Raw genomic sequence first — 25,966 nt, 5'->3', positions numbered from 1 at the left:
CCCAGTGCAATTGAAGATGTGCATTCAGGCATGGATGTCAGCAAGATTTCCAACAATGCATGAAGGCAAAAAGTACAAGAGTGCATCACGACACAATGACATGCGTGCGTGCAAAGAATACATGGGAATGCAAATTAAAGATCAGCGATGTATTCAGACGAAGTTCAGACACACATTTAAATGCAAACACCCCAGTCTGCCTTTTCTCTGTCCATGTTGTTTTGTACCTAAACTTAACTTTGTGCTACATTTTAGCTCTTCCCAAACTGTGTTGTTTATATATATATATATATATATATATATATATATATATATATATATATATATATATATATATATATATATATATATATATATATATATCACAATAAAGATCTTAAAAGTATGTATTTGGTAATATAATAATTAATGGTAGCAGAAGTGGAAATGAAACAAAATGGCGTCTGGACTTGTCTCTCACATCGGTCAATTAAAAGAAATCATAACAAAAACGAATGTGCCAGCAGACAAAAGCTCTGTTGCAGTGAAAACTGCTTCTGACGTGACACATCTTATCAGATCTGGCACTTGAGTGAGAAAATGTGCGCAAGAGTCGCTTATTGTTTTGAAGAAGCGCAGATTTCCCCACGTAAGCAGTATTTGGCAGCCAAGGAGCTGTCATTTTATCTTGACGCTGAAATCACCAAGATCCTGCTTTGATGTATGAGCTTCGCACCATGGTGGCAGTGTGTCTGTTTTAAGCTGACACATCACGGCAACAGAAAAAGGCAAGGAAATTGCAAGAAAAAAAAAGCAACTGCATAGAAAATGTTGATTTTTTTTTTTTTTTTTTAAGTCCTGAAATGTGGAAAGAAATCATAAAATTAGAGAAAACATGACTCAGAGAGACTCACTAGATAAAATGTGTCCTGCACACCAGAATGCTCATCCAGGGTTGTTGTTCTTAAATATAATGTGGAATTACTACACCCAATAAAAATGTATGTGCCAGCTTGTTTGTGAGCCATTATCAATCATTCTGTCCACTAACCAAAAGCTGTTTCAGTTTATCAAATCTGAAAAAAATACATAAAACTTTCTAAGTTATTACTACTTATGCAGGCTAAGCGTGGCACTGTTAAACATGTCACTAAATTGTTAAATAAATGTTTATGTTGGAGATCGTTTAAAGGAATCTGGAAAACAATTCACTGAACAAAAAATAAATTTATTAATGATTATATAAATGTATTCCTGAAATTCGTTATTTTTTTTAAATTGAGCAAATATTTAGTTAGTAAAATTGTATTTGTCATATGTAAAAACACAAAGGTATTTTAATAATTATTCTCCTTTGTTACATCACAAACCCTTATCTGTTAGCCTTGAGCTTCAAAAACACTGGACACCGCTACCATTGTTAGAGAGAATGATTCCTTTGGATTTGTCTATTTGATCTGCAAAGTGATAATTTCTGATTTATTATTTAGTGATAAGCTACAGCACAGATATCACACAAACATAAAATAATTATATTTAAATAATAACTAAGTAAGCTGATTTAAATTTGTTAGTTCTTTAATTCTATTTTTCATAAATGATTATTTTAAAAAATATTGATACAGTTTCGATTGTATTTATGTGATATATTGACATTTTAAATAGAATAATACTGAGCCCTTTAAACATGTTGCTTCCTGTCTGCCACTTATTTGTCATTATAACTGATTCACTCACATACTGTAAAGTAAACCAAAGTCTGTTAAGTAATTTTGAGGAACTGTGTCAAAGTTTGAGGAACTAAAACAAAATCAGACCTTTTACAGGTTCTTTAGTAACTCCCAAAATCTGCACGTACACACAAATGTGCATTCACAATTAAAATTATAGGCCACCGTCTTTGTTTTCTTGTCTTCCTGTGATTGATTGCTGTCTTTAATGCTTGTGGTTTTTGTTGTTTTTAGACTGCATTCAAAGTCTGGCTACAAAGGTGTAAAAACAACCAAATGCCTCAAGGCATCCAACAACCTTTCCAAAGTAAACCTTTGCAGATTACTAGGAGTGTGAAGCGCTTGATGTTTTAAATATCATTTAATTCCAAACATTTTTAAATCAATTTTAAAGTGTGCTGCTTTTGACTTGCCATGCAACTTTTGTGTCTTGCCTGCCACCTTGTGCACAACCGTTTGTCCTGCTGCCTCAGCCATGCAGCTCTTTAGTCGGGTCTGTCTGGCTGCTTCTCTGTCTCTGTTCTCCCCGTCTGCACAGCTCAACTCCCTCTTTAACAGCCGGTATTAATATTATTCCTGTCTGTCCTCATTGTCCCTGTGCATAATAAAAGCCTCTCTGAGTGATGTGCTTCAGGAAAGCCTAACCTCCGACTTTGTCTCTAGATAATTATCCTGTCTCTGACCTGTCTCGTCACATACCTAATTGGCGCCTGCCGTACGACTCCACCTACATTTGGCCCAGGTGTTGCTGTTATGCAATGGGAAAGACTCGAAAGTGTTAGGACCTTGCATGAGGGGACACAAGTGAAACAACGTCGGCCTTGTGGACAATGGACTTAGATATTTGTATTTACTCTGCAAGTGTACCATGTCGGAGCTGTGTTCCAGATTAAAGGTGAACACGCAACGAGGCTGCCCGGTCATGCCCTGCTACCCTGGTGTCAGAAAGTGAAAAAAAATAACGCCCCCCCCTCCCCAAAGACATGAATAAACATGTAGATTTTTGCTCAGACTAGAGTAAATTAAAAAAAATAATCAATCGAAGATAAGCAAACCTGCATGTATATTTGTCCGTGTGTGTTAACTAGTGAATTACATAAAGACCTTTTTTTTTTGTTTTGTTTTGTTTTACCACAATCCCTGATTACAAAGAAATGCTGCAAGACATGCACATTTCTTCACATCCAACGTCACTCTCTTTGCTTAAAAGAACACAATGCAACTCTGAGACAACGCAACTGGAAATATGCGTTTCTTAAATTTTCGTTTTATTCCCAGTCATGTTCCAGGTCCAGCACAGGCACGATGAGGCAGACAACAGACGTCAAACCAGTGTATCGCTTTTCACCGGAGCACAGTTCACAGAGAGCTTCATATCATGAGGGTTGAGCGGAGCATGACCAAACACCAAAACAGGAAAATGCAAAAATGAGGAAGAGAAAAGACGAGGAAGAGGAGGGGGGAGGGAGGAGGGAGGAAGGGGCTTCACAGCTGTTGTTCGGCGGTGTTTCCTCTGATAGGAGACGTTGGCTGTACTCCCAGTTCTTTAGGTAAACTACCAAAAAAAAACATGGTTACCTCAAAGTACAAGGGGAGGGGAAACAGGGTGACTGGGGGTCATGCTAGTTTGTCAACATAGAAATTAAATGAGCTAAGCTCTTGAAATAAATAAAAAAATAAAAAAAAGAATTTCTGCATGGAGTTTGGCACAATCAACTAAAGAATCTAGGCACTTTTTCTTGTCAGGAGGAAAACGTCTGCAGGTGCATAATTTTGTAACATCCCACCCTATTAGTTGATCTTGATCTAAAGGTGGAAAAATCTTTTACTTTATGACATCTATGTTGCATGTGTACCAAGCAGGCATTGTTGCACATGCTCAACATGATGCTGTAGAATAAGTTTTGCAGACATCTGCAAAACACGCTAGCCTCTTATCCTGGGATCAAGATGATAAGAAGAATCTAAGTCTTTAATCTGTCCCACTGGATGTCTCAATGTGTCTGTGGAAACAGGTGTCACAGCCTGTTTTAGACTATCACCGGAGGCCAACGGTTTGCACAATTACGCCATTCTATTCCCAAGACAATTACGATCATGGACAATGAGTGAAACACGCATCGATTCCCAGAAGTGGCCGCCGGGGAAACAAACTGGCGACAATTACCAAGATTCTGCAGCGCTGGCATATAAGATTAAAGTGCCTTACAAAAATATTCACACTCCCCAGAATGTGGTGAATTACCACTGACCACATCATTGTAATTTATTCCGATTTTAAGTCTAAGAAAAAATATACACTAAACTAAAAAGTTTTTGTCTTCAAAGGTTTTTGTTAATAATCTTAGAAGTGCACTTTTGTTCAGCCCCTTTAGTCAATACATTACAGAACCACCTGTTGCTGCATTACAGTTGTAATTCTTCTGTGGTGTGTTTATACTAACTTTACACATAATTAAAATTAAAATTGTAACCTATTCTTCTTTGTAAAATAGCAGAGCCCCACTCTGACCTGCTAGGGGGTGAACCGCTGCCAAAATATCCTCCAGCAGCCTGCAGGTTTTCTTCCAGTACTGCCCTGTAGTTGGCTGCATCAATTTTCCCATCAACTTTGACTAGCTTCCTTACCCCCTGAAGGAAAAGAAAGAAAACATCCCAACAGCACACGTGGTTCTGCCACCAGCAGCATCTTAAATGCTCACTCCAAGCTGAGTGTCTAATTTGACCAGCTATTAGTCTCAATCTGCTTCAATAAAATGTTTCGCAGGAAGAATACGTCTGTGCAAGAAGGAGAGGAAAAGCTCCCCGAAATCGAATTGCATCCTAAGAGGTGCTCAGGGAAGCTTTCCAGGTGCAAACAACACTCACAGCACAAGAAAGCCTTTGTCTAAACCTGATATCTCCTCCTTTGCGAAACATTTAAATTTGAATAGGTGGAAGTATCTTGCTAAGCTCACAGCTTCACTTTTCTTTTTATGCTTCCTAACTGGCAGAAAAGCACAGAAAAAAAATACTCTCTTCCCATTGATATGAGCTACAGTAACTTCCTTTCTCTCTGAACCACCAGAAAGAAAGTCTGAGAACAAAAACAGAAGAAAACCCAAAAAACCCCTGTAAAAAAAAAAAAAAAAAAAAAAAACGTGGTTCAAATAACAACACTTTCATTCAAGCTGGCTACTCAATGGGCAATATAATGAACAAAGCTATTGAAGGGTTGTTTTGCCAACACAGTCACACAGTTTTTCGGTGTGTTTGTTGTGTAACCTCTGGTGAGAACAGGACAGCCTTGGGAGCACTCTGCCATTACAGCACATCTACACATCATTCACGGTTGGAGAGTCAGAACATTAACCACGGGTCGTCCTAATCCAAGACAATCCTCATCACTCATAGAGTGATTGCTGAACCGGTGAGAGTTTTTTTTTTTGTTGTTTGTTTGTTTTTGGTTTGCCCACTTTTTCTCTTAACATCAGTTCATCAACAAAAAGACTACACCTTGTTGATATCAACTTTAGTATCAGCATAAAAAAAACAATCAGAACATTGAAAGTAAGGGTCAGAACATTGAAAGTAAGGGTCAGGCCAATCTTTGAAATTGAAAACAAAAAGTGTCAACATTTTGTCACATTAAAGCCAAAGTGTGGACGGCGCTTGTCTAAAGCACCCCGAGTCAATATTCCTTAGCGATTCCTGCATGTTTGCTGCCTGAGGCCAGCCGCTGCCTTTGCGCCTTATAAAACAATCTGCGATCAGTCTTAAATAATTCAGTCCAGGTTTGTCCCGTGTTTATAGTGTTTACTTGCTCGTCTCAGTCAGAGGCGACCTTAATGCTAAATGGAGATGACGTTCTGTGAACGTGTATTCACAGTTTGAACTACTGATTGTGAAGCTCAGACCAGAGTCTTTAAGAATCTGTTAAGTTACACTCCGAGTCCTGACGGAGAAACGTCAGTCATATACTGTGTCGCGGCCTTCTCGTTTCCAAAAAACAATATTCCAACAAAGGCCGTGGGTGTTAACAGGCGGTTTTTGATTTGAACGCACTTCCGACTTAATTTGTTTAAAAAAAAATTATTCTTTATTTCTTGTAAAAAATAACGACAAAATAATTACCAAAAATGTCCTACAACTTAGTCAAAAAACGAAAGTAAACTTAATATGACGTTTCAAGTACAAAAAAGTGAAAAGTGAAAGTGGTCAAAAGATCATTTACAAAAAACCTCCCATCCACACACCAAACATCTGCCAAACAATCGCTCCACCCAGCACCCGGTGTGTTTTAATTACTCAAATTAATGGGAGGGTCTAACCAATTACCAACATAATCTAATCAATTCAAATATACAAATTAACTACAGATTTTGGATCTAAACTTAACTTAAATAAATTCTAAACTTCCCAAAATAGAAAACTAAATTAGTAGAAATTACAAGTTGCAAACATTACATAAATGGCCACCACATACTGTCTTCTGCATCCTCAGTCAGCTTTGTGCCAACTCCACTTTGTCCTGCTGCACATGCCTGTAAGCAATAGAAAACTTGCTAAGGGTATAACTGATAAAGTACTTTTTTCTTTTCTTATTTGACAACCCTGTTCTGTCCAGTACTGCCCTGGGCAGAGAGCCACCAAGGCCACACCAGTAACCACTATTGCTTGCTGCCTTCCTACGGCAACATCCTAGGAAGGCATGCTGCCACCACCATGTTTTAGCGTAGAGGTGATGTTTTTAGAGTTTATTTGATGTGACTTCCTAAATCACTGGTCAGTGAAGGCCACATTTATGGAGTGTTTTCCTGTCAACAGATCCGTCCACCAGAGCTACGCATCTATGCAGCTGGTACAGAGATGATGTGTGGAAAAAGTCAAAGGCGTATTACAACGTTTGCAAGGTACTGCATATATGCAGCAGTACTTGCTTTCTTTATTACTAAAGCCCCTTCTTCAGGATATTTTTGCCATCTTGAGCTTTGTGCAGCACAACAACACACCTGGTATTCAAAGTGCTTAAAGCGTAACAACATGTTTTTTCTCTGCACTTTGACTGAACATTTCAGACTTTTTGCAAACATTCAACACAAAAAAGCAGAGCTTAGTAAGCTCCTCTTCAGTATGTGCACTATTCCCTCCCACGCCACGACCTGGCATACGAGAGCAGCCTGCAGAAGAAGTATTGCTCAGATGAAAGTTAAACAAGCCTAAGGATGATGGATCAGTTTGCACTTAAAGGTCAGATGAAGCAAGTGTGTGGAACTGACATGTAAATAGGCGATGCAAGGCAAAGAGGGAACGACTCCTGCAGCAGATGATTATTTCCTGCTGGACTCCCGTAAACGTGGGAGAATTTAGCACTTGTGGAAAATTACTGAAAAATCGAATATGTACTGCTGGCTACATGGAACCTTTTTTTTTTTTTTTCTTTTTTTCATTTGTGTTATTGCTCCTCTGACATGTTACAGTTGACTTGTGATATACGTCCAGCTGTGATTGCAAAGTTTCGGTGAAGAAAGGGCGTAGATGCTGGTCTTCCTGTTTTGCTCAGGCACTCCCACAACAAAAGATCCTCCCACTGACACATGAAAACCACTTGACCCCAACTAACTTCAACGAATACTGAAAGGTTGCAACCTTAACTGTTACGTAAACGACTCTCTCTCCCTCTCTCTCTCTCACTCTCTGACTCTCTTTCCTTCCGAGGCTTCCCGTTATGTGTCACCTTACATTCAGGCTGGCAATAAATAGGTCTTTGTGTGCATTGTAGGCCCCTGAAAGACTTGTGTCAGGGATGTGGGTGGCAACCTAGATGGAATCTGGGTACATATGAGGAAAGAAAATAGTATTAAGTAAGAGAAAAATAGTCATCTTTCCCTTCTTCTCATCAGCCTGGCTGCATTTGACTGTGTTTTGTTCCAGAAACACCGACATGCTTTGTGCAGGACTACTGTTTCGCTTAATCCCAGATTGTGGACACAACAAAGCGTGCAAACATAACGATGAATCCCTGAGTCATTCATTTCCATGACACCATACTGGAAAGAATGCAGAAGGAGGACATTTAATGTCGCTGGTGTTAATTGTCCCTGATGGTGGTGGGATGGTACAAAGGGACGGAGAGAGAGAGAGAGAGAGAGTCTTGTCAGATCCAACCAGTCTAAACCGCTCCTTGGTGGGGAGCAAAGCAGACAGAAGTGAGGTCACGGACAGGATGCATCTTGTTATTTTCGCTCATTTGACTTGGCTGGTGCCTCCCACTCTCTTTCAGTCTCATCTCTTTCTCTGTCAAACAGCCAGAAACAATCACAGGCTATCTGAAACATCGCCAATATGTTCAGATTTTCCTTCACAACATATTGTTTCCCAGAAAAAAAGAAAAAAAAAACTCCCAGAAAGAGTAAAGCAGAGCCAGACTGAACAGGCCTACCTGTCGACAAATATTTTCTCATCTTCGCGCTGCCCAGACTCCCCTTCAATTTTTATTTTAGTTGCTCTCTTTTCTTTCTTTGCCAGTGGCCTTTCCAGGAGTGCAGAAACCCAGTGCATGTGCAACAAATCTTGGAAATTTGGAACTGCTGCCGCAAAACAGGAAACTCTACTCATCAAACCCAGAGTTTGATGGTTCATGGAGATCTGTGAGCCAGTTTTAACGCAGGACATGAATACTCTAACCTTAACTCACAATGCCAGCTAAATTGTATTCAGCGTCTGCCAAGTTCCAGTGTATTTTAACTGGGAAATGAGCTTTCTTGAATAATAAAAACCATAATTTATTGTCGGCTTTATGAAACAAACCCATTGCACCACAGAGCGTGCAGGTTGCCCAACATGTTCTCCAGTTTCCCAGCTTCACACCTGGGTGAGGTGCTCAGCTTGTTTACCTTTTTTTTTTTCCTCGATCCATCAGTTTAATGAAGCTTTTTCAGTTTAATGAAGGGTGCTGTTGGAGCCACACGTCACATGTGAGACGCTTCAACATAAATCATGTTTACCTCCACTTTCAAAACATCCACTGTGCGTAACTGTTTATTCCACAAAGAACGCTTGTACCCATTTAACTTTGTGATGCATAAATCAATTCAAGATGGGCTGCTTGCCCAAAATTATGTTCCCCCTCTTATTACCAAACTCATTACCGTTTTAGGCATTGCACAACAGGAGGAGCCTTGTTTAGGAAAGTCAGGTCTCCCTAAATTGCCCCTCCACCCCAAGAACCTAAAGCTGTTTACTAACACAGACATTTCATCAGTGCTGGTAAACTGCAGGCGTCCTGTAACTTTAAAAGCAGAACGTTGGTTTGGGGTCTGGTGTGGCAACCTTTGAGTCCTGATAAAAGATCCAAGACCTGCTGAAGCTCTGAGAAGTTGTTCTTTTAGCTAAGAAATGCTAAGAGGTGTGGCGTCTGCAGAGACGCCCCGATGTTATAGGAAGCCTCAGGAGGAATTTAATTTGGAGGGTGAATTGAGCCCACCAGTCAGTTCAGCTCTACTGACTTTTGCCCCTTTTAAATTGTCCATGGTTAATTGTGCTTTTTGTATTAATGCAAGTGCTTTGGCAGCATTTTACCGTATTGTGTTTTACTTGACTATCAGCAAAACATGACATTTTTCTATGAATTAGCACTCTTGGAAAGCTTGTCTGAAGTTATAAGAAGGATTTTAAGTCCTAAATCTAAATACTGATGGTGACATGAATCATTTTCAGCTCATCTGGATGTTAAATGTTTTTTTTGTTTTTTTTTATTAGGTTAATGCATGACAGAAACTTGTGCTTATTCTAGATAAGAATGAAAACAGGAGCATAGGACTATAACTTTCTGATTTATTTGTAACCAGCTATTGTGTACATGAAGTTGTTTCTTAGCTCAGATTCAAGCAGCATAAATTATTAGCCTGGTTTCAAGTTATGACTATGCGCACGTGAATTTAAACTTACAAAGGTTTTTCTCAGGATCTACACTATCAGTTAAATTGTGAATTGGTCTTGTGTGAGTTGAAGTTTTCTTTGTAGTTCCAAGGCCAGCATGAAGCCCTGAGAAGCTGCAAAGTTTACTTATATGCTGGGTCAATATTGTCTTAGTATATCTTGTTGCTAGTTACAAGGACATCCTCCAGGTTGATGTTTGTTCCTCTGAGCCATTATTATCTTTTTGTTAATGAAGCTGCACACGTTTTTGTGGTCTTTCATGTAGTTAATCTAAACATAGCCACAGTTCTTCTGTATTTGCTTTGCACCTCTCTCTCTCTCTCTCTCTCTCTCTCTCTCTCTCTCTCTCTCTCTCTCTCCCTCGCTCTCTCCCTTTGTGTCTGTGCACGTGCACACTGAGAGTACATCGTGTACCCAAACCTGCATGTGAATAAAACCCAGGGAGAATAAGATAGGCTAATGATAGTCCTGGCTCAGACCTGGTCCACAAAAGCACCGTCTGGGTGCATTGTGTGGAGCTGGCTACTGTGGTTCAACAAAAAAGAAAGTGATGCAGTGTGAGATGAAAACACTTGGGATTATGAAACAGGCGTCCAGCAGAAAGAAAAACAGATGGAGCAACATCAGAATTCATTTCAAATAAAGTCTGAGGATGCCAGTCTTTTAACAACAAAAAGGTATAATTGCCTAAGGATTTTGAAACACATTTTTGTTGGAAAATATTTCCTATGTCCTATGTTTCCTATGCATACTTATGTTAACTAGGTGCACAAAGAGTTTTAGCTTTTCAAGCAACATACAACTTATATACCTGCTGAAGTGTTCAATGCTTATCAGTACCCATTTGTTTCCACTCTTTCTACATTTCACCTTCTCTTTAAGTTAGCAAATAGTAGCCAGGAAGGTCACAACATCACAACTAACACAAAGTCAGAAAACAAGTGGGATACTCCTGTTGATGAAAGCAGAACACGGTGAACATTTCAGAGTCCTGCATCCACTACGGCTACTATCGAGACATCATGTAGCAACATGCTTTGTCGTATTAAAAACTCAAACTTGAAAGCATTTTAGTCAGGATTTTGTATCCAAACAGCACAAAATAGTTTGTTACATGGAAAAATTATGTATCATTTTTAAAATCTTAGAGGGTTTTATTCATTTATTTATTTATGTTGTTTTTTTTTTTTTTTTGTTTTTTTCTCAAACAATCTGAAAACTATGCTAAGTATTTAATCTGAAACCCCAGCAGAAAAATTCAGTCCAACAAGATGCTTAATTTATTCTCAGTGATGGAGACAAAGGAACACACCAGACACGGCTGTCCACCAACACCGGCAGGCTTTGCAAAAAGAACATGAAGCAGAATTTCTTGATTAGTCACCTATTAGTCATGCATTACACAAAGCTGTCCTTGACTAAAGAAATGGCTTTGTAGACAAAGCCATTTTTGAAGGAAAAATGTTACAAGCATGTAGGACACGGAAAGCATGTGGAAGTAGGTGCTCTGCTCAGAAGAGGCCAAAATTAAACATTTTGGCTCACATACAAAATGTTCCAGCAGGAAAATGACCCTAAACACATAGCTATAGACAAGGTGGAATGGAACACTTGTTAGATTTTTAAATCTAAATCTGGATTAAAAAAAAAAAAAAAATCTTTTATCTTTCTGCTTCACAATAATGTGCTACTTTGGTGACGTTTGTGGTTGCAATGTGGCAAAATGTGCAAAGACTCATGTGGTGTGAATATTTTTTGCACAATCTTAGAGGCCATCCCTTGTGCCTTATCACTTTCCAAACTAAATACAGTAAAACATCTATATAAATAGAGGCAGGATGACTACACTGACTATTTGAGTTAGGCTGCATGCAAAGGAGAGTGTGTTGACAGGCTCTCTTATTATCTAATTAGGCACCATAGCCATGGTCCAGAAAGATAAGACAGGGAGCACCGGTCACAGCTGCTCCACCCCACCACATCACCACCTCCTCTCTGCACACTTGCATAATCCCAGAAACTGCCAACTGGAACTCCGAGAGATGTGGAGTAGAGCAAAACTCAAGGAGAGAGAAAAGGCAATGTGGCAATAATGAGCGCAGGATCCAGAAGGATTTCCTCACATCATTTTTTTAAACCACAAATATATAGTTTCAGAGGGTGCACTTGTAAAATCACCATGTTCTCTTTAGGTTCTGGACATTTGTTATGTTTTACAACAACATTCTATCGCAAGCAGTATGAGGAGAATGTTCTTGGGGTTTCTTTTACACAATCAGTCCAGTAACTCATGAGAATTTCCAGCATAAATTACAAAAAGCTGTTTCATAACAATTGAAATTGCCTGTCATGTTTTTTTTTCTTCTTACATCATCCTGTGGCCATTTTATCAATGGCAGTATAAAATAGCAAGTCAAAGAGTCTTAAATCTTGCTCAAAATTAGACAAATACTATGAAAAACAGATACATATATTTTAACACACTTATTTCTTTGTCATTGTCAAGAAAAGAGGTGAAAATATGTGGGGGTGGGGTTAACCAAGCAATAATTATTTTTACACTTTAGGCAAAGGTGGACTAAGATATCCTGCACACATGCATCTTTCCATGCCAACATGCAGCACACAAATTCTTATTTCAAGTAAAAACTAGTATTTTGTGAAGTAGGGGAAGTTTTGTGAACCTTTATAGCATTAGCCGTGTGCAGAAAACATACTTTTGGGAGCCCCAGGGGAATCCTGCTCCTCAGATAACAAAGCAAAAATACCAGCGAGTCAGACTGAGTGCTCAGAAACAATGTCGCATTTTTGACATACTCGTAGCCTAATTTCCTTTGTCCTGCAATCTGATATCTTGTTCTCCTTAATGCCTCCCTTTATGTTTGGGCTTGGTTAGTTGTGTCTGCTCAGGCCAGGGGAGCTGACCAGATCATTTTGGAACGAGCTCATGATCAGCTCCTTGTCATAATTCTTAATTGCTTCTCTGCACAATCTGATCTTGAGGATGTGACTTCAATGACTAACGTGTGTCACTCGTAGATTTCTAATCCTCCTCTGGTACATACAGTATCTACACTCGGGACAAAAGAGCTTAGATGGATTCTGTTGTTGTGCTGTGCTAATAATGCTTTGGGTCACCTCTGTATGACGGAGTATTCAGGAGTGTTCCTGTGCCTTTTAAAATGCCTCATGCAGAAAATCTGCCATATTAATTTGGTTTGTGTATTCTCTGTGCTGTTTCATGCAGAGAGGATACACAAACAGATTTTTATTTCATTAAAAAGAAGCATTTTTTTTTTCATCTAATGAACCTTGTCCAAGTCTTGTCTTTCATTTGAAAATGCATACTTATGTTTTTGCATTCCACAAATTTAACCTATATGTTTTTTTTCACAGTGCTTATATTGTATTCTCATGACAGTCTAACGTAGAGCTTGGAGATTCATCATGCATTTTTTGCTCAAACTTATTTTGGTTTGATTAGGGGTCCTAATCTGTCAAGAGTCAGCTGGTGCAAATGGGGATCTGAGCCAAAATGAACTGGAATAAATTCAAACATTTGAGATAATATACGATTCTGTTAAAACATAGGTGAAAAGTTATTGCCATAACTCATTTAAGAAAATCTTATATAGAATTCTGCAATTTTTGTGGTGTTTCCATGCACCTATTGACTGAATAACCTGCACTCCTTAGGTGACAATAATGTAGTGAGTCTGCAATTACACCATACTATTATAATGTCTGTGCAGACGAAAAATGCGTTTAGTGATATTGAGACAAATAATCTAAACAAAGTTCATGGAGAAAAGGAATAGCTCTCTGTGATATATGTAATATTTGTAATGTTGCTAAGAGCAACTGAGCACAAAGTGGCAGCAGTGTCGTTTAAGAAAGAGTTTTACAGCCCAGATTGCATGAGCTTGTGGTTCAGGGTGTGTCTGTACATTTTATACGTTGACACACACACACACACACATTCATTCATTTCTGTCTGCACAGCAGGATCATAATGATGGCTTCCATTGTCTGTGTTTGTGCAGGTTTAGGAAGTAAAATGTATGCTTTCTTCATGTTTTGTCTTTGGTCTAACAACCATTTTCTTACAGACAGTAGGCCGGATCGCATGGTGTCTGAGGCCCTTAACAGTCTGACGCAGTTATAAACTGGAACACCAACTATGTGAAGGTGGTTCCAAGAATCGTCTGGCAATGCACCAAGAACATTCCCATGCTATTCACAAAGTCACAGCACAACAAGGCAATAAAAGCCCAATTAAAAAGTAATTATTGTGCATTCATTTTTAACCAGGTCCTCCAGTGAACAAAGTGGTCCAGTATGTGTTTCAAAGGCAAACAAATCCATGCTAAATTGTTAAAGTAGTCTTTTATGCTGGACAGTGATCCCTGACCACCTCTTGTTATTGTAGAGGAAACTCTGGAAAGCGAGAAGAAGAAAAAAAAAAACTTTTCATGAAGACTTCCTCTCTCTTTGGCACTCTGTTTGATTTATACCACAAACATCAGCACTCTGCCTATATCTTACCTCAGCTCACTATCAACAGCACCCTATTTTTAGTTAGTCCGGACTATGTTTTGTCTTCTTTCCAGCCTCCTGTCTGACAGCCTGACTCTTACTGAAGCTTTAACTCTCCATTCTGGCTTTGCTTCTCATGGCCTTTATTTGTCAGAGCCATGAATCTATTACATTCCCCCTGACATTTTTGGCCTTATTGCCCTCTGCAACTGTGTTTCAAACACGGATGCTCCAACAGCTCAGACTTTTCTTCAACAAGCACAAAAAAAATAAAAAAAATAAAGCATAATAAAAAGAGAAACAGACCAGAGTGTGCCTGCACTTTGTTATAGGCGTCGACTCAAAAGCCAGGTGTCATTAAAGACTCCATTTTAGGCTTTAATGCCTCCGCCCAGAGTGTGACTAAATCTGCTTTTTATTGGGTGAAGGTGCCTTTTATTCTCAGCCAATACCCAATGCACAAAATGAAACTAGCTGTGTGCCATGCAGGACCAGGAAAAGAGCATATTTTTTTTCTTCTATATCCTGGGGGATAGAGACATTTCACAGTCTGTCGAAAAAAAAGCCCATCAAACATCTGCACTTTACATCACTAGATGAATTTAAGGGGGTGAGAGTTAAAAAATGAGGCTATGTGAGCAACTGAAATGAAACGGATGCAGTTATGTCAATTCAAAAGGAGCAGAATTTATGCACAGTCGCACATGTTGTGAGGTTAAAATACCTCAGGTATTATTTTACATGTTTTTCTTATTACTATTTAAATCAATAATGGGATTGTATGCATTTAGGGAATTTCTGCCATTTCATGGGTCTACTGATATACAAAATTATGTATATTTCATACAAAATATACATAATTTTGTATGAAATTTAATATTTTCTCAAAAGAATATAAATATATAATTCTTCAAGAACATTTTTTTTAAGAAAATGTTTACATAAGATAATTAGGATCAATATGATCAATATGATAATTTGGGCCACAATTGTTATCCTATAATAATATTGCTTTTTTTGGTCAGTAATCGTTATTTACCTATATTATACATGTTTACTTACATGGAAACAACCTGGATTTTGATACATTCACCAGTGTTACTTAACTCAGATAATAATGCAAAGGAAAACTAAAAAAGAAAAAAGAAAAAAAAAATTACTAACTGAATCTATTTTATAGTTGTATTTCTGTTATTTGGTGTATTATTATCGCTTATATCACAAAGAAATGAGTAATAGACAATATAAATCCAATTTGATTTAGTAATTCATAAGTATTTGGACCCTTTTATGCATCCACCTACTAATCATTATAGTTTTTTTATTTAGACTTTTGTGAAACACACCTTTCATCTTTGCTTTATGAGTAATAAATTGTCTTTGTGGTTTGCTTTTCATAAGAAAGCACAGATCAAGATACTTAATTAGGAAACTTTTATGGCTTATGATGATGTTTTGCCTCTAATGTGGGCAGTGCAGGGATGGTTAATAACAGTTCTGGGAACAGCATTTCTCCTTCCAGATCGTGTATTGTGCCGTGTCTTTGCAGGATTTCAGATTCCGTCGTTCTTGCACAAGTATGTATTCGTAACATTGGAAAAGGGATTTGATTTTTTCTTTTTTCTTTTTTTTTTTTTAATGTTATAGGCGGCGCAATGATTTTGTTCTGATCTCTGGGCTTGTTTCAGCACGCAATCCATTTGGTTTGTTAGCCCGTGTGTCAGAAAATACATTTTGCATTAAATGGTAAGGATTTGGAAAGTGAACTCCAGACTGTTTTGAGTAGTTCCATATTAATATGATCTGCATGGGAAGGCACTTAAGAGATGGTGTTTCATTCTGAGATGTTAATACAGAAACTAATCTCAAAGAATGGTAAAGCAGCCACACTGCACAAAAGCATGGGTGAAGCTGAGCACAGTTTTCCATTTGTCTGCTTCACCATTCATGTAAATCATTTCTCTTTAATGCTAAGGAACTGTAGTCAAGTCAAGTTTCACTGATAAGAGGCACATTTTCAGGTGTGACTTGTTTATAAATTAACCAAATTGGTCACTATCAGGGCACACCTTGGATTAAGAAGGAATTTACAGTGTCTCCTGCATATTTATGGTGATATAAAAGCAATAAGGAAGTCTTGTTGATGGAAGACTTTATTGAAATTTCACCAGAGATTAGATGCACTGTAATTCCAGAATGCCACAGATTTTTTCCAAGTGAACTGATATGAATTATTTGCCTCCTTCTTTATTTGCACACCTGATAAAGATGTATTAGAAAACCTTGCAATAAAGGAATATTTACTGAAAACAGCACAATCTCTCTCAGAAAGTTTTGCTCTCTCTAAGCTCTGGAAATTGTTTTTCACTCCCTCTTCACCATGCATGGTGGCGAGATTGGCTCATGTTCTCATCCAGGCTTGCTTATTACAGTTGTTCCAGTTGTTTTAAGCTCTTTAATTATTTCCTCAACTATAGAAATGGGCAAGTTTAAGCAAGTAAGCGCTCCTTGCAGTCGTATTCTTATATTGGAGAAGATCAACACACACCTCCCTGATCGGAACGGCATGTTCTCTTTTATTTCCAATTTTGAATAGATGCTAGGAGAAATGAGTGTCTGTGTTACTTTTTTCTCTATTTGTAAGGGCTTCAGTGATATATATATATATATATATATATATATATATATATATATATATATATATATATATTTATAAATGCTTTTGTCGTGTTTATTTTTGTAGTATACAGTTGCCACTAATTGTGAGGCCGCCGATTTTAATTTTAAACAATAATCTCTTTGTGTTTCTTAAACACAGAACAAAATGTCCTCAAATTAAAGGCTGGATTTTAATTTATTTATTCATCTGAGACTGTGCTACAGCATAAAAAGATGAGTGTTTTAACTTTTTTACACCAACTGTCAAGAAATGTGGACAGGAATGCAGGCAGCATTAAAGATGAACAAATATAGATCTTCACGTTAAGACTTTTATGCAGTCTGTACAGTATTTGAACCAAGACTTTGTGAAAGAGATTATGGCAAAGCCTGATCATGTCTTTGCCCCTCTGTGAGATGGTCAGGTCATGATGTTTCCTGACCACACCCAGCAATAAACTCGAGATAAACTGGCCAACAGTTTTCCGTACAATAAGGTTTTGATTTTGCTGTAAACAAAACAGAAACTAAGGAAAGTGACTGTCTCTGTCCCACGGCCGCTGTTTTCTGCGCAATTTTAAAGAGTGTCAGTGTCTGTAATTTCCAATGCTCTCTTAAAGAATTATTAGCCGTTTATCACAATTTTCCCAATGGAGCTGGAAAATTAAGTCTGCAGGCCAAGATCTGGGGGATTAAGGTTAAATCTCATCCGTACGTGAATTATGCAACGTTTGCCTGCGTTGTTTTTACAGCTCATTATTATTTCAAACCCATCACTACCAAACATTCTCACACATAGCTGAGACTTTTACTCCTTAAAGCCATTAAGTTTCAGACAGGAACATGAAATTCTTCATACTTTTGCGTTGCGTAATTTGTTTGTTACAGACATTTGTCCTACCGTTTGTAAGTGCTGTGTGAAGGGAGCAAATTCCTGTACAGAGAGTTCATGAGGAGGTTTTTATGAGGTCTTTGACACACTGTGCTGCTGTTATGGAAGTTTTCACTCCTTTGTGTTTTGACTGTTATTTGGCTCTTTTCGTAAACATGAAGTCTCATGATCAGTCATTCTACGATATGTGTTCACAACTCTTCAGGTTTGTCACATGATGGCACTTTTGAGACTGAAAATGAGACAAAAGCGGCCCGCCGCCATTGCTGTCACCTGTAGTCGCCTCTAGATGAATGATTAATATTGTTTGGTTCATTTCTGTCGAATCACAAATCCTGGTACCAATCTGGACTTTTTGGCTTTGCCTCAAACAACAATCACGCCAATAAGTCCTCCCAGAAACTTCCTGTAAGTGTTGTTTCATTTATATTGGAAGATTTTCTGACTGCTGCAACTATGGTGTTTTCATGCAAATACAAACATTATCCAGGCTGTGCTCAAGAATAACTATAATTATCACTATTGACTCCATCAGCAGGACTTCAAAAGAAACAGTAATAGCAATACTTGTGCAGCCCAATCAGGTGAAGATTGCAATAAATGGCTTTAAGTCCTCTGCATGGTCTGTACTCATGCAAAATATATCATGAGCCAAAGAGATTAGAGCAGTCATACAGTACAGGAAAGCAAAGGCTGGTTAAAGTTTAGCTAGTATGGATAATCTACATCATTGTAGCTCTTATCCAGAGAACATAATTGATATGGTAATGCCTCTAAACAACTCAAAAATTTAACAGCAACTTCATTTTCCAAATTGAAGCCAAAAAGTTTAATAAAAATAAACAATTTTATAGATTTTTTTTTTTTTTTTTTTATCCAAATAGTCAGTACATACAAAATGGGGTTTGTTTGACTTCTTCATATGGTGAAAAGACGGCAGTGGATTTACAATTATGATCTTTTATTTAGCTTTTGTATTTTCACACAAATACAAATAATGTATTTATATTTTATTGTTCTGATAATTATATGTAATAACTGAGGAACAGCAATGATAACAATAATAAATTATCTGATAACAATGAAATAGTGACGGTAAATGTTAAAGAAAATACAAGATTATGTGAACGCAAGTATTTACAATGCGAAAACAAAAGCTGAGATAAACACCAAGAATGTCCTCAAGACTACCTGTAAAATTAAATCAATAAAAATATATCTTTCATTGGTCAAGAATCGACCCAGATGTTTGTGTGTTTCGCATGCTGTGTACGAACGTTGTTAAATGGGCTTTTATTTTCCAGCATATGTATTGATTTTCCTCTCTGAAATGACATCGGCCCGACTTTAACCCAGGAAATTAAACAACACTGAAAACTGCAGCTCGTTAGAAAAAAACTGAAGCTACATTGCAAATCAAACTTTAAATCGCTGTGACTTAATAAGTTCTCGTCCTTCTCAAAAATTCAATTATGAGGTTTAAAACAATGTGTTTAAAAAAAAAGACCTAAGAAAGAGATGAGACACTTTCGACTGAAAGTGTCAAACCATAAAAGAATTATTTTAATAAGGTTATGGGAAGAAATTAGTTTCTCACAATGAACTTTACTTTTCTTCACCCCCCCCCCCCCCCGATTGGTCCAACAAATTGATTTATTTTTGAGGTAATGCAAACAATAGTCATTGCATGTAAAATCAGGAAGTTCAAAAATAAAATCACGGATCACAGAGTAAAATCCCAGATTTGTCAGAGTTGCACAGGTTTGATTGCACATGTACATGCAAGAATTTGAGAAGGTCTGCAAGCATAATGAAATGATTTAGTTTAAAAGTGGAATCTTTTTGCATAGCTGTTTTTGATGTCATATAACTGTTTTCAATAAAATCAGAACTTTAAAAATACATTTTAGCTTAGTTTTCGCTGATGATTTTATGCACACTTCCACAGGTGATGAGGCAAACTTCTTCATGAATATTCTTTAGGAACCATAAAGAATCATTTTCAGTCACTGACTTATTAAGTGTGTTTTAATCAGAGCAGAAGATTAAACGTACCTGTGAAAGAAGAGTAGAATGGACAACATAGTCTGGTCAATGTTGCTGCTGCAGATGCCCTCATTGAGGAGAAAGCAGGGGTCCCTCACCACCGACTCCAGGGAGTCCTGCCTCATGATGTTGTTCAGCTTGTCTGTGTTCAGGTTCTGGTACATCAGCTGGCTGCGGAGCTGGCGGAAGTGGTTCACACTGGGGCTGGTGGGGCTTGGTGGCAGGGCCCCTGCTGTGCCATGGCTTCGAGTCGGACTGCTGGACAGGGATTCATCGCACCCGTTGGCCAGGTCCAGGCAGCAGCTGCAGCAGTCCAGGCCTATGGGCGAGCGGCAGTCTTCATCTGACATCTTCGTGGGCAGGTGAGTGAGGAAAAGGGAGCAGGTGCAGGAATGACAGAGACTGATGTGAGGACAAAGTGGAAGAAGTTCAGGGACAGTCTAGTGTGTCATCCTGTCCCCACGCCTGGGCCAGTGAGGCTACAGCGTCAGGCTGAGAAGTCGCCGCGCACTCTGCCTGCTTCTGTCAGTGAGTCTCCCCTCCTGTGGCTGTCCTGTGTTACAGCTTTGTCGTTCCGAGCCGACGTTGCTGCACTGTTTTGCTACAGTGGCAGGAAAATAGAGTTCTATGCAAACATTCTCTCACACCGATTCAGCGGGAGTCCTCTTGTAAGCAAAACCCAGAAGCTGCTTGCTGCTTATCACTGTTTTCCCTGAACTTTTTTTTTTTTTTTTAGTTGGCGTGCCTAGAGACACGGAGGAGGGACCAAAAGAGGAGGGAAGGACACACAGTGGGAGTGTAAAGACCTGTGATTGGTAAAAAGCATCACTGTTTGCAGAAACTGGTCCCTCCTTCTTTCTCCTTCAGATTACCAGAGCCAGTACAGGAGTCATAGAGGGAGGGAACCTTGCTGAGCATGCTTGAAACATGTGCAGCTGTCTAAGCTCCGCCTTACCCTGCTGACAGCCCAAGGAGTGGCCAGAGAGAGAAAGTTTTGCAGCAACTCTAAACTGTGATAAGATGTGCTAAGTTGTGAAAATAAATGCATGCAAGGGTTGCCTCAGCTAAAGTTGGCACGTTTAATTGAAAAGGCCTGCTTCTGGTTATGACTTTACACAGTTTAGGGCCTTGCAAAAAAATAAAAATAAAATAAAATAAATTTAAAAAAACACCCCCGTTGGAGTTTCTCCTATTTTGTCACAATTCCTTTGTAGAGGTCATTGTACTTTTAGGGTTGTTGTGCCGCTGGAAGGAAAACCTCTGACCTCAATCTTAGATTTTTTCGCAGCACTCCATCAATCTTACAATCAACTGTGACCCAGCTTCCAGTTTCCTGCTTTAAATAAGCATCTCCACAGTATGATGCTCTCACCACAGTAGAGACGATGAGATCATGTCACATAGAGAATTTTTGCAGGAAGGCCAAAAAGTTCAGTTTTAGTCTCATCTGACCAATAAATGGTAAAAAATAAAAATATCCAGACTGCATAGTTTCAAATTGGGCATCTGAACAATTTTGAGCATTTATTTTGTATTTGATTGTAAGTGATGGTCTTTATCTACATGATTTTAAGGCAGAATGTGACATTAATGAGCTTGTTTGCCAAAATAGATTTAGAGTGTATGTTCTTTTCTCAGTTTTTGTGTGTGTGTGTGTGTGTGTGTTTGGCATATAAAACCATGTGTGTCAGTGAGAGCAGGAGACTCTGTGTTCTCAACTTGCACATAGTCATAATCTTATCAGGCCCCCACTGCGTTTGATAGCAGTTTTGTCGATTTCCATATCTCTTTTAAAACTGAGATGCAGCTGTGTGTGTGTGTGTGTCGTGTTCATGCCCTGCAGAAACATGCTTCACCAGCTTTAGTACAAACCAGGACCGTGTCATTACAACCGCGCCGATGTGCCGGGATGATGGCACTGCTGACCTCGGCCGCTGACCAACGAGTGTACTGCATGCTGTCAACAGATGGATGGTCACGCAAGAACACGGCAACAAGATAATTGTACTCTGAAGCGTCAGGCTGTTTCTGCTGCAGAAAAAAAAAAAAATATCACAGTACATATTGTAGGGGAGCAGGGGGATCAATTTAGCAGAGAAAATGACTGACTATTGCTTTATTGAGTGTGTAATGATGTCCTCAGGCAGCAAGGCTGCTACAGTTTGGTTGGGTGAGAGCAGAATGGCAGTCTAATCTGGGTGTAGGCTGCCATCTAGTGGGAAATGGGAAGCATTGAGGAATTGCTTTAAAATTAACTATCTGCTTCTACTCTTTCTAGTCTAGCTAGAATGCTTCTGTGTGTGGTACCTCAGATTTAGCTAAACAGCTCAACTCTGTAGATTTTATTGTATGTAGCTTCACAGCTCTTGGATGTTTTCAAGTAAATGATTCTAACTGCTATTTGAAGAAGGAGTTTTCAGTTTAGCAGTCAATGTTGCATTCCTGGTTTTGCACCAGATTAGACTTCATACTTCTTCATTTTGCACATAATTTGAATTAGCAGAAGCTGCCAGATACATTCAAGCATCATTAGCTAAGCCAAAAAGGCACAGAATTACATTGGGAAATATTCTCTGTTAGTTGCCGCTGTATGGGATTACTGTCATAAATTGTACAATACTTTACTACTGAAAGCTTTGTCGAAAAGCAATGCTGAGCATTTCTGTATTCAGTGACTGCTTGTATGCACCACCACGGTGAAAATGTGATGGGTCCTCTGGCTGTGATCTGGTTTTCTATATGTTTTTGGGATGAAATGGACAGTGTTTCTTCTGACCATTCACGCTGCTATCAGCAAGAAATCCATTCTTTTCATAGCGATTTTCATCAGGGCCCTTGTAAAAAGATCAGTCACCCCACTGGGAGGCAGTGTTAAAAGAAAAATACACAGAAAACACTCAGAACAAAACTGACGTCCAAGTATTGTTCAGCATGTAAACAAAGAAAAAAAAATATTCTGCACACATTACATGAAAGAAGAAAATACAAACACTTGAATGGCCTGGTTTCAGACCTAACATTCGAGAGTGTGAGGAGAATTGTGAAATGAAAAATGCAAGAAAATGATTCAATGTGGCTACACGCTTAAGAAAGTCTTTGAAGAAGGAATGGGGTAAAATAACACCAGGCAGGCTTTGCTGTGTTGGATCTTTAGTCAATCTTTTGTTTATGTGTTGTGGGAAGTAACTTCGACAATGACAAGAGGTGAAAGTTTTGCTGTCTTATTTTTGTGGATACATGCGTGCAGGACAGGTAAACAAGTCTAGACATTCTCCAGCCTCATAATTAACCAATCATTTGATTCAGGACACTACCTCTTTTTGACATATGGTTCTAAATTGTGTACATAAGGCTGTTTGTCTTGTTTGTCTCTATGTCACCTAGTAATGAACTGGCAACCTGTCCAGGGTTTAAATCAGAGGTATTCAGGAAACACACACAGGAAAAGAATATTACTTTGAATAGTACTAGAAGATGCCTGAATCCAAATTGTTTAAACTGAATAAATCTCTGTCTGAAAAAAAAAAAATACACAGAAACTGACACCAAGTAATGAATGCATGTTGAGAGTTTTATCTCTGCCTGTTAGACTTTGTTTGAGGTCTTGTTTTAACTTGCTTTGACAGAAATTAAGTCTCTGGACATTTAGATCACACCGTGCCAAATGATGCAGAAAATGTGTGTAAAACATTGATTGGTGGGGAATTGCTTTGTTAAAGACAGAGTCCCACAGCTGTCTGAACTAGGTCAGCGAAAGTAGGTTAGTGGATGTCCTGTTACCGGTGGATTTGATAATTCAGCCCAGACATTTCCATGTCTTTTGCTTCACACTGCAAAATTGCAAAAGCTCAGCTGGTATGACTTTAATTAGGCTTAAAAATATTTGCTATCATTTAAGTTTCAAAGCAACTTAAGCCCATTTGAGGCAATACGTCCCAAAATGGTATGCATTACCAGGTTTTTCATCATGAGTATGTGGACCTAAGCTGTACATGTCTATAAATAACCTTTTGGTTAATGAAAGATGTTCAATATAAAACCAAGAATGTGTCCAGATGTATAATTTGGTCTTCACAAGTCATTTTTGCTTCACCATACTAAACTCTTGGATGCTGAAGGATTTTCAGGAAACCTTTGTTGAGTGAAACCAGGGATTGGTTTACAAAAAGTATCATCAGGATGAGTGACATAAAACCTGCCTCAGTTCATCAGTAAAAATCTGTCAGTCTTGTATTGTGGAAGAAGATTGATGGAACTCTGTTTTGTAAATATTTCAATATGGATCCGAGACAATTACTTTCCACCATTGTACAGATTTCAGTGCAGAGATTGCATCCTCATATGTAGCCTGGAAGATGAGAAAAAGTCTCAACTTGTGTCTAAACTGTGAAATGTAATAATTGCAGTAGGAGAAAAAAATAAATAAACTGACTTACACTGGACATAAGAAACACCGAACTACCTGTAATTATTAAGCGAGGCTGAATATTTTCTGTTTTAGGTCAGTTAGTAATTACCACAATTATTTCTAAACACTGTTAGAAATGCTGGCTAATACCAGAGCATTTTGTGTTTTCTAGCAGTGACTAAACATGTTCACAGACTCTATGACATTAACGTCACAAATTAACTTAAATAACACTAGAGGGCAGTAAAAGCAAACAAAACATACAATATGCTTTTTTTTTTTTGGTATTATACTAATTATGCATCTAAAAGGCAGTATGACTTGTTTTTTTTTCTGCTTAACATTTCACAAGTTGCAGAATGCGCTTATAACTGGAGCTGGCATTTTCAATTTAACACTTGTGTTTACATTCTAGTAGTTTTGTACAATTGGGCTCTTAATTAGAGAAATGAGCAAAGTCAGGATCAAAGAGCATGGAAAAAAAAGATAAACATGCTGCATTGTCGTTTGGAAAGGGAGCCTTCTCTTAATTCATGGAATAATTTTGGAGTCCAGTTTGTTATAGGTGAATATAGAATCAATCTATCCCAGTGCATTATTTCTTTACTGCTGCTCTCGCCTGTGAATTTGATCCTCCAGCCTTGGGCTGCAATTGGTCAAGACACCCGACCCAGACAGACTCATATCCTTGGTTGGCAAGATATGGCAAATAATATTAAGCTTCTCACCCCTTCTGAGGATTAACTTTGCTGTCCAGTCATCTTTAAGAAATGCACCACCTCTGGTTAGCCTTGGATTGTAGAAAAAAAAAAAAGTTAAGCAGGCAATCTCTCATCACAGGAGCATACAGCACTGAACTCAAGTGGTTGCCATAGAGTAGATTTAGGCCTTATATTAAATTGGAGAAGTAATTGCCAGGAAACCTATATCTGAGCTCATTGCCCATCATGCCTGGTTTCACTTTCTCAGTGTCCTGCTCTGCCATCTTCCTCACTACTCAACTTCAGTGTTATTTCCACCTTTTCCTTTTTCTTTTTAAATGACACATTCCACTATCTACCAGTTTGTCTTCCTCACTGAGGAAACAAGAAATAAACTACCTTCTACACTGTTTTCTCCACCCTAGTCTTTGCAGCCTGGTTTGCATTGGTAAAACTTCTCTGACATTTCAGTGTATTTTTAATACTATTGCGATGTGGAAGGAAAATGTTGGCGCTTGTAAGTACAGTCTGTTGTCAGATGAACTATATCACATGTTTTTTTATTTATTTATTTTTTTTAAACGCCTTTGTAGAAGACTGGCAGAAAAAAATAAAACATTTGCCACAAGCCTATCGGAGAGACATCAGATTAATTAAATTTGGTTAGCTGACACTAAAACAAAAGTCCTAAAAGGCCTACATGCAAAATACTGTGCCTTGTGTGGACGATGAAACATGGAGGTGGCAGCATCATGCAGTGGGATACTTGCTTTGGCAAAGAGGAGGAATCTGGGAGCTAAATACAGATCAAAACACGTTGTTTGCTTTTCTTCAGCAGGAAAAGGGTAGCAAATCTGATGTAAATGTTACATGTCTCTTCACATCTGTTCATTAATTGTAATTGTAAATCACAGTTGTAATAGCAATGAAATGTGTTTTTTAAAATGAATGACTGGAGGGGAGCTGAGTTGTAAAATCCACAGATCGTTTCCCTTCCTCTAAACCTAAACATTTAGTGTATTGTCTACCACGTAAAATCCTATTAAAAACACAATGAGTTTTGTGGTTTTAATGGGATAAAACATGAAAAAGTTCA

At 38.3% G+C, this 25,966-nt stretch overlaps 1 protein-coding gene and 1 long non-coding RNA gene across 2 annotated transcripts in view; one reads left to right on the top strand and one right to left on the bottom strand.

The window, feature by feature from the left end:
* The window catches only part of tsc22d3 (TSC22 domain family, member 3), a 34,033-nt gene extending 13,553 nt beyond the window's left edge, over positions 1-20,480 (bottom strand). The window contains exon 1 of the mRNA XM_015029671.1: positions 19,771-20,480. Coding sequence (XP_014885157.1) covers positions 19,771-20,111 — 341 coding nt within the window. The 5' untranslated portion in view covers positions 20,112-20,480. The remainder of the gene's footprint in view (positions 1-19,770) is intronic.
* Positions 424-24,699, top strand: LOC106945903 (uncharacterized). Its single transcript, XR_001424655.1, has 4 exons — positions 424-5,879; positions 6,193-16,040; positions 18,265-18,269; positions 24,689-24,699. It is a non-coding gene; the product is annotated as an uncharacterized LOC106945903 (long non-coding RNA).
* Positions 24,700-25,966: the final 1,267 nt, after the last annotated feature.

The sequence above is a fragment of the Poecilia latipinna genome, unplaced genomic scaffold (genome assembly GCF_001443285.1).
Source record: "Poecilia latipinna isolate Pla-1442-1.1 unplaced genomic scaffold, P_latipinna-1.0 Scaffold0, whole genome shotgun sequence".
NCBI lineage: Eukaryota > Metazoa > Chordata > Actinopteri > Cyprinodontiformes > Poeciliidae > Poecilia > Poecilia latipinna.
This window is presented reverse-complemented; position numbering and strand designations above follow the sequence as displayed.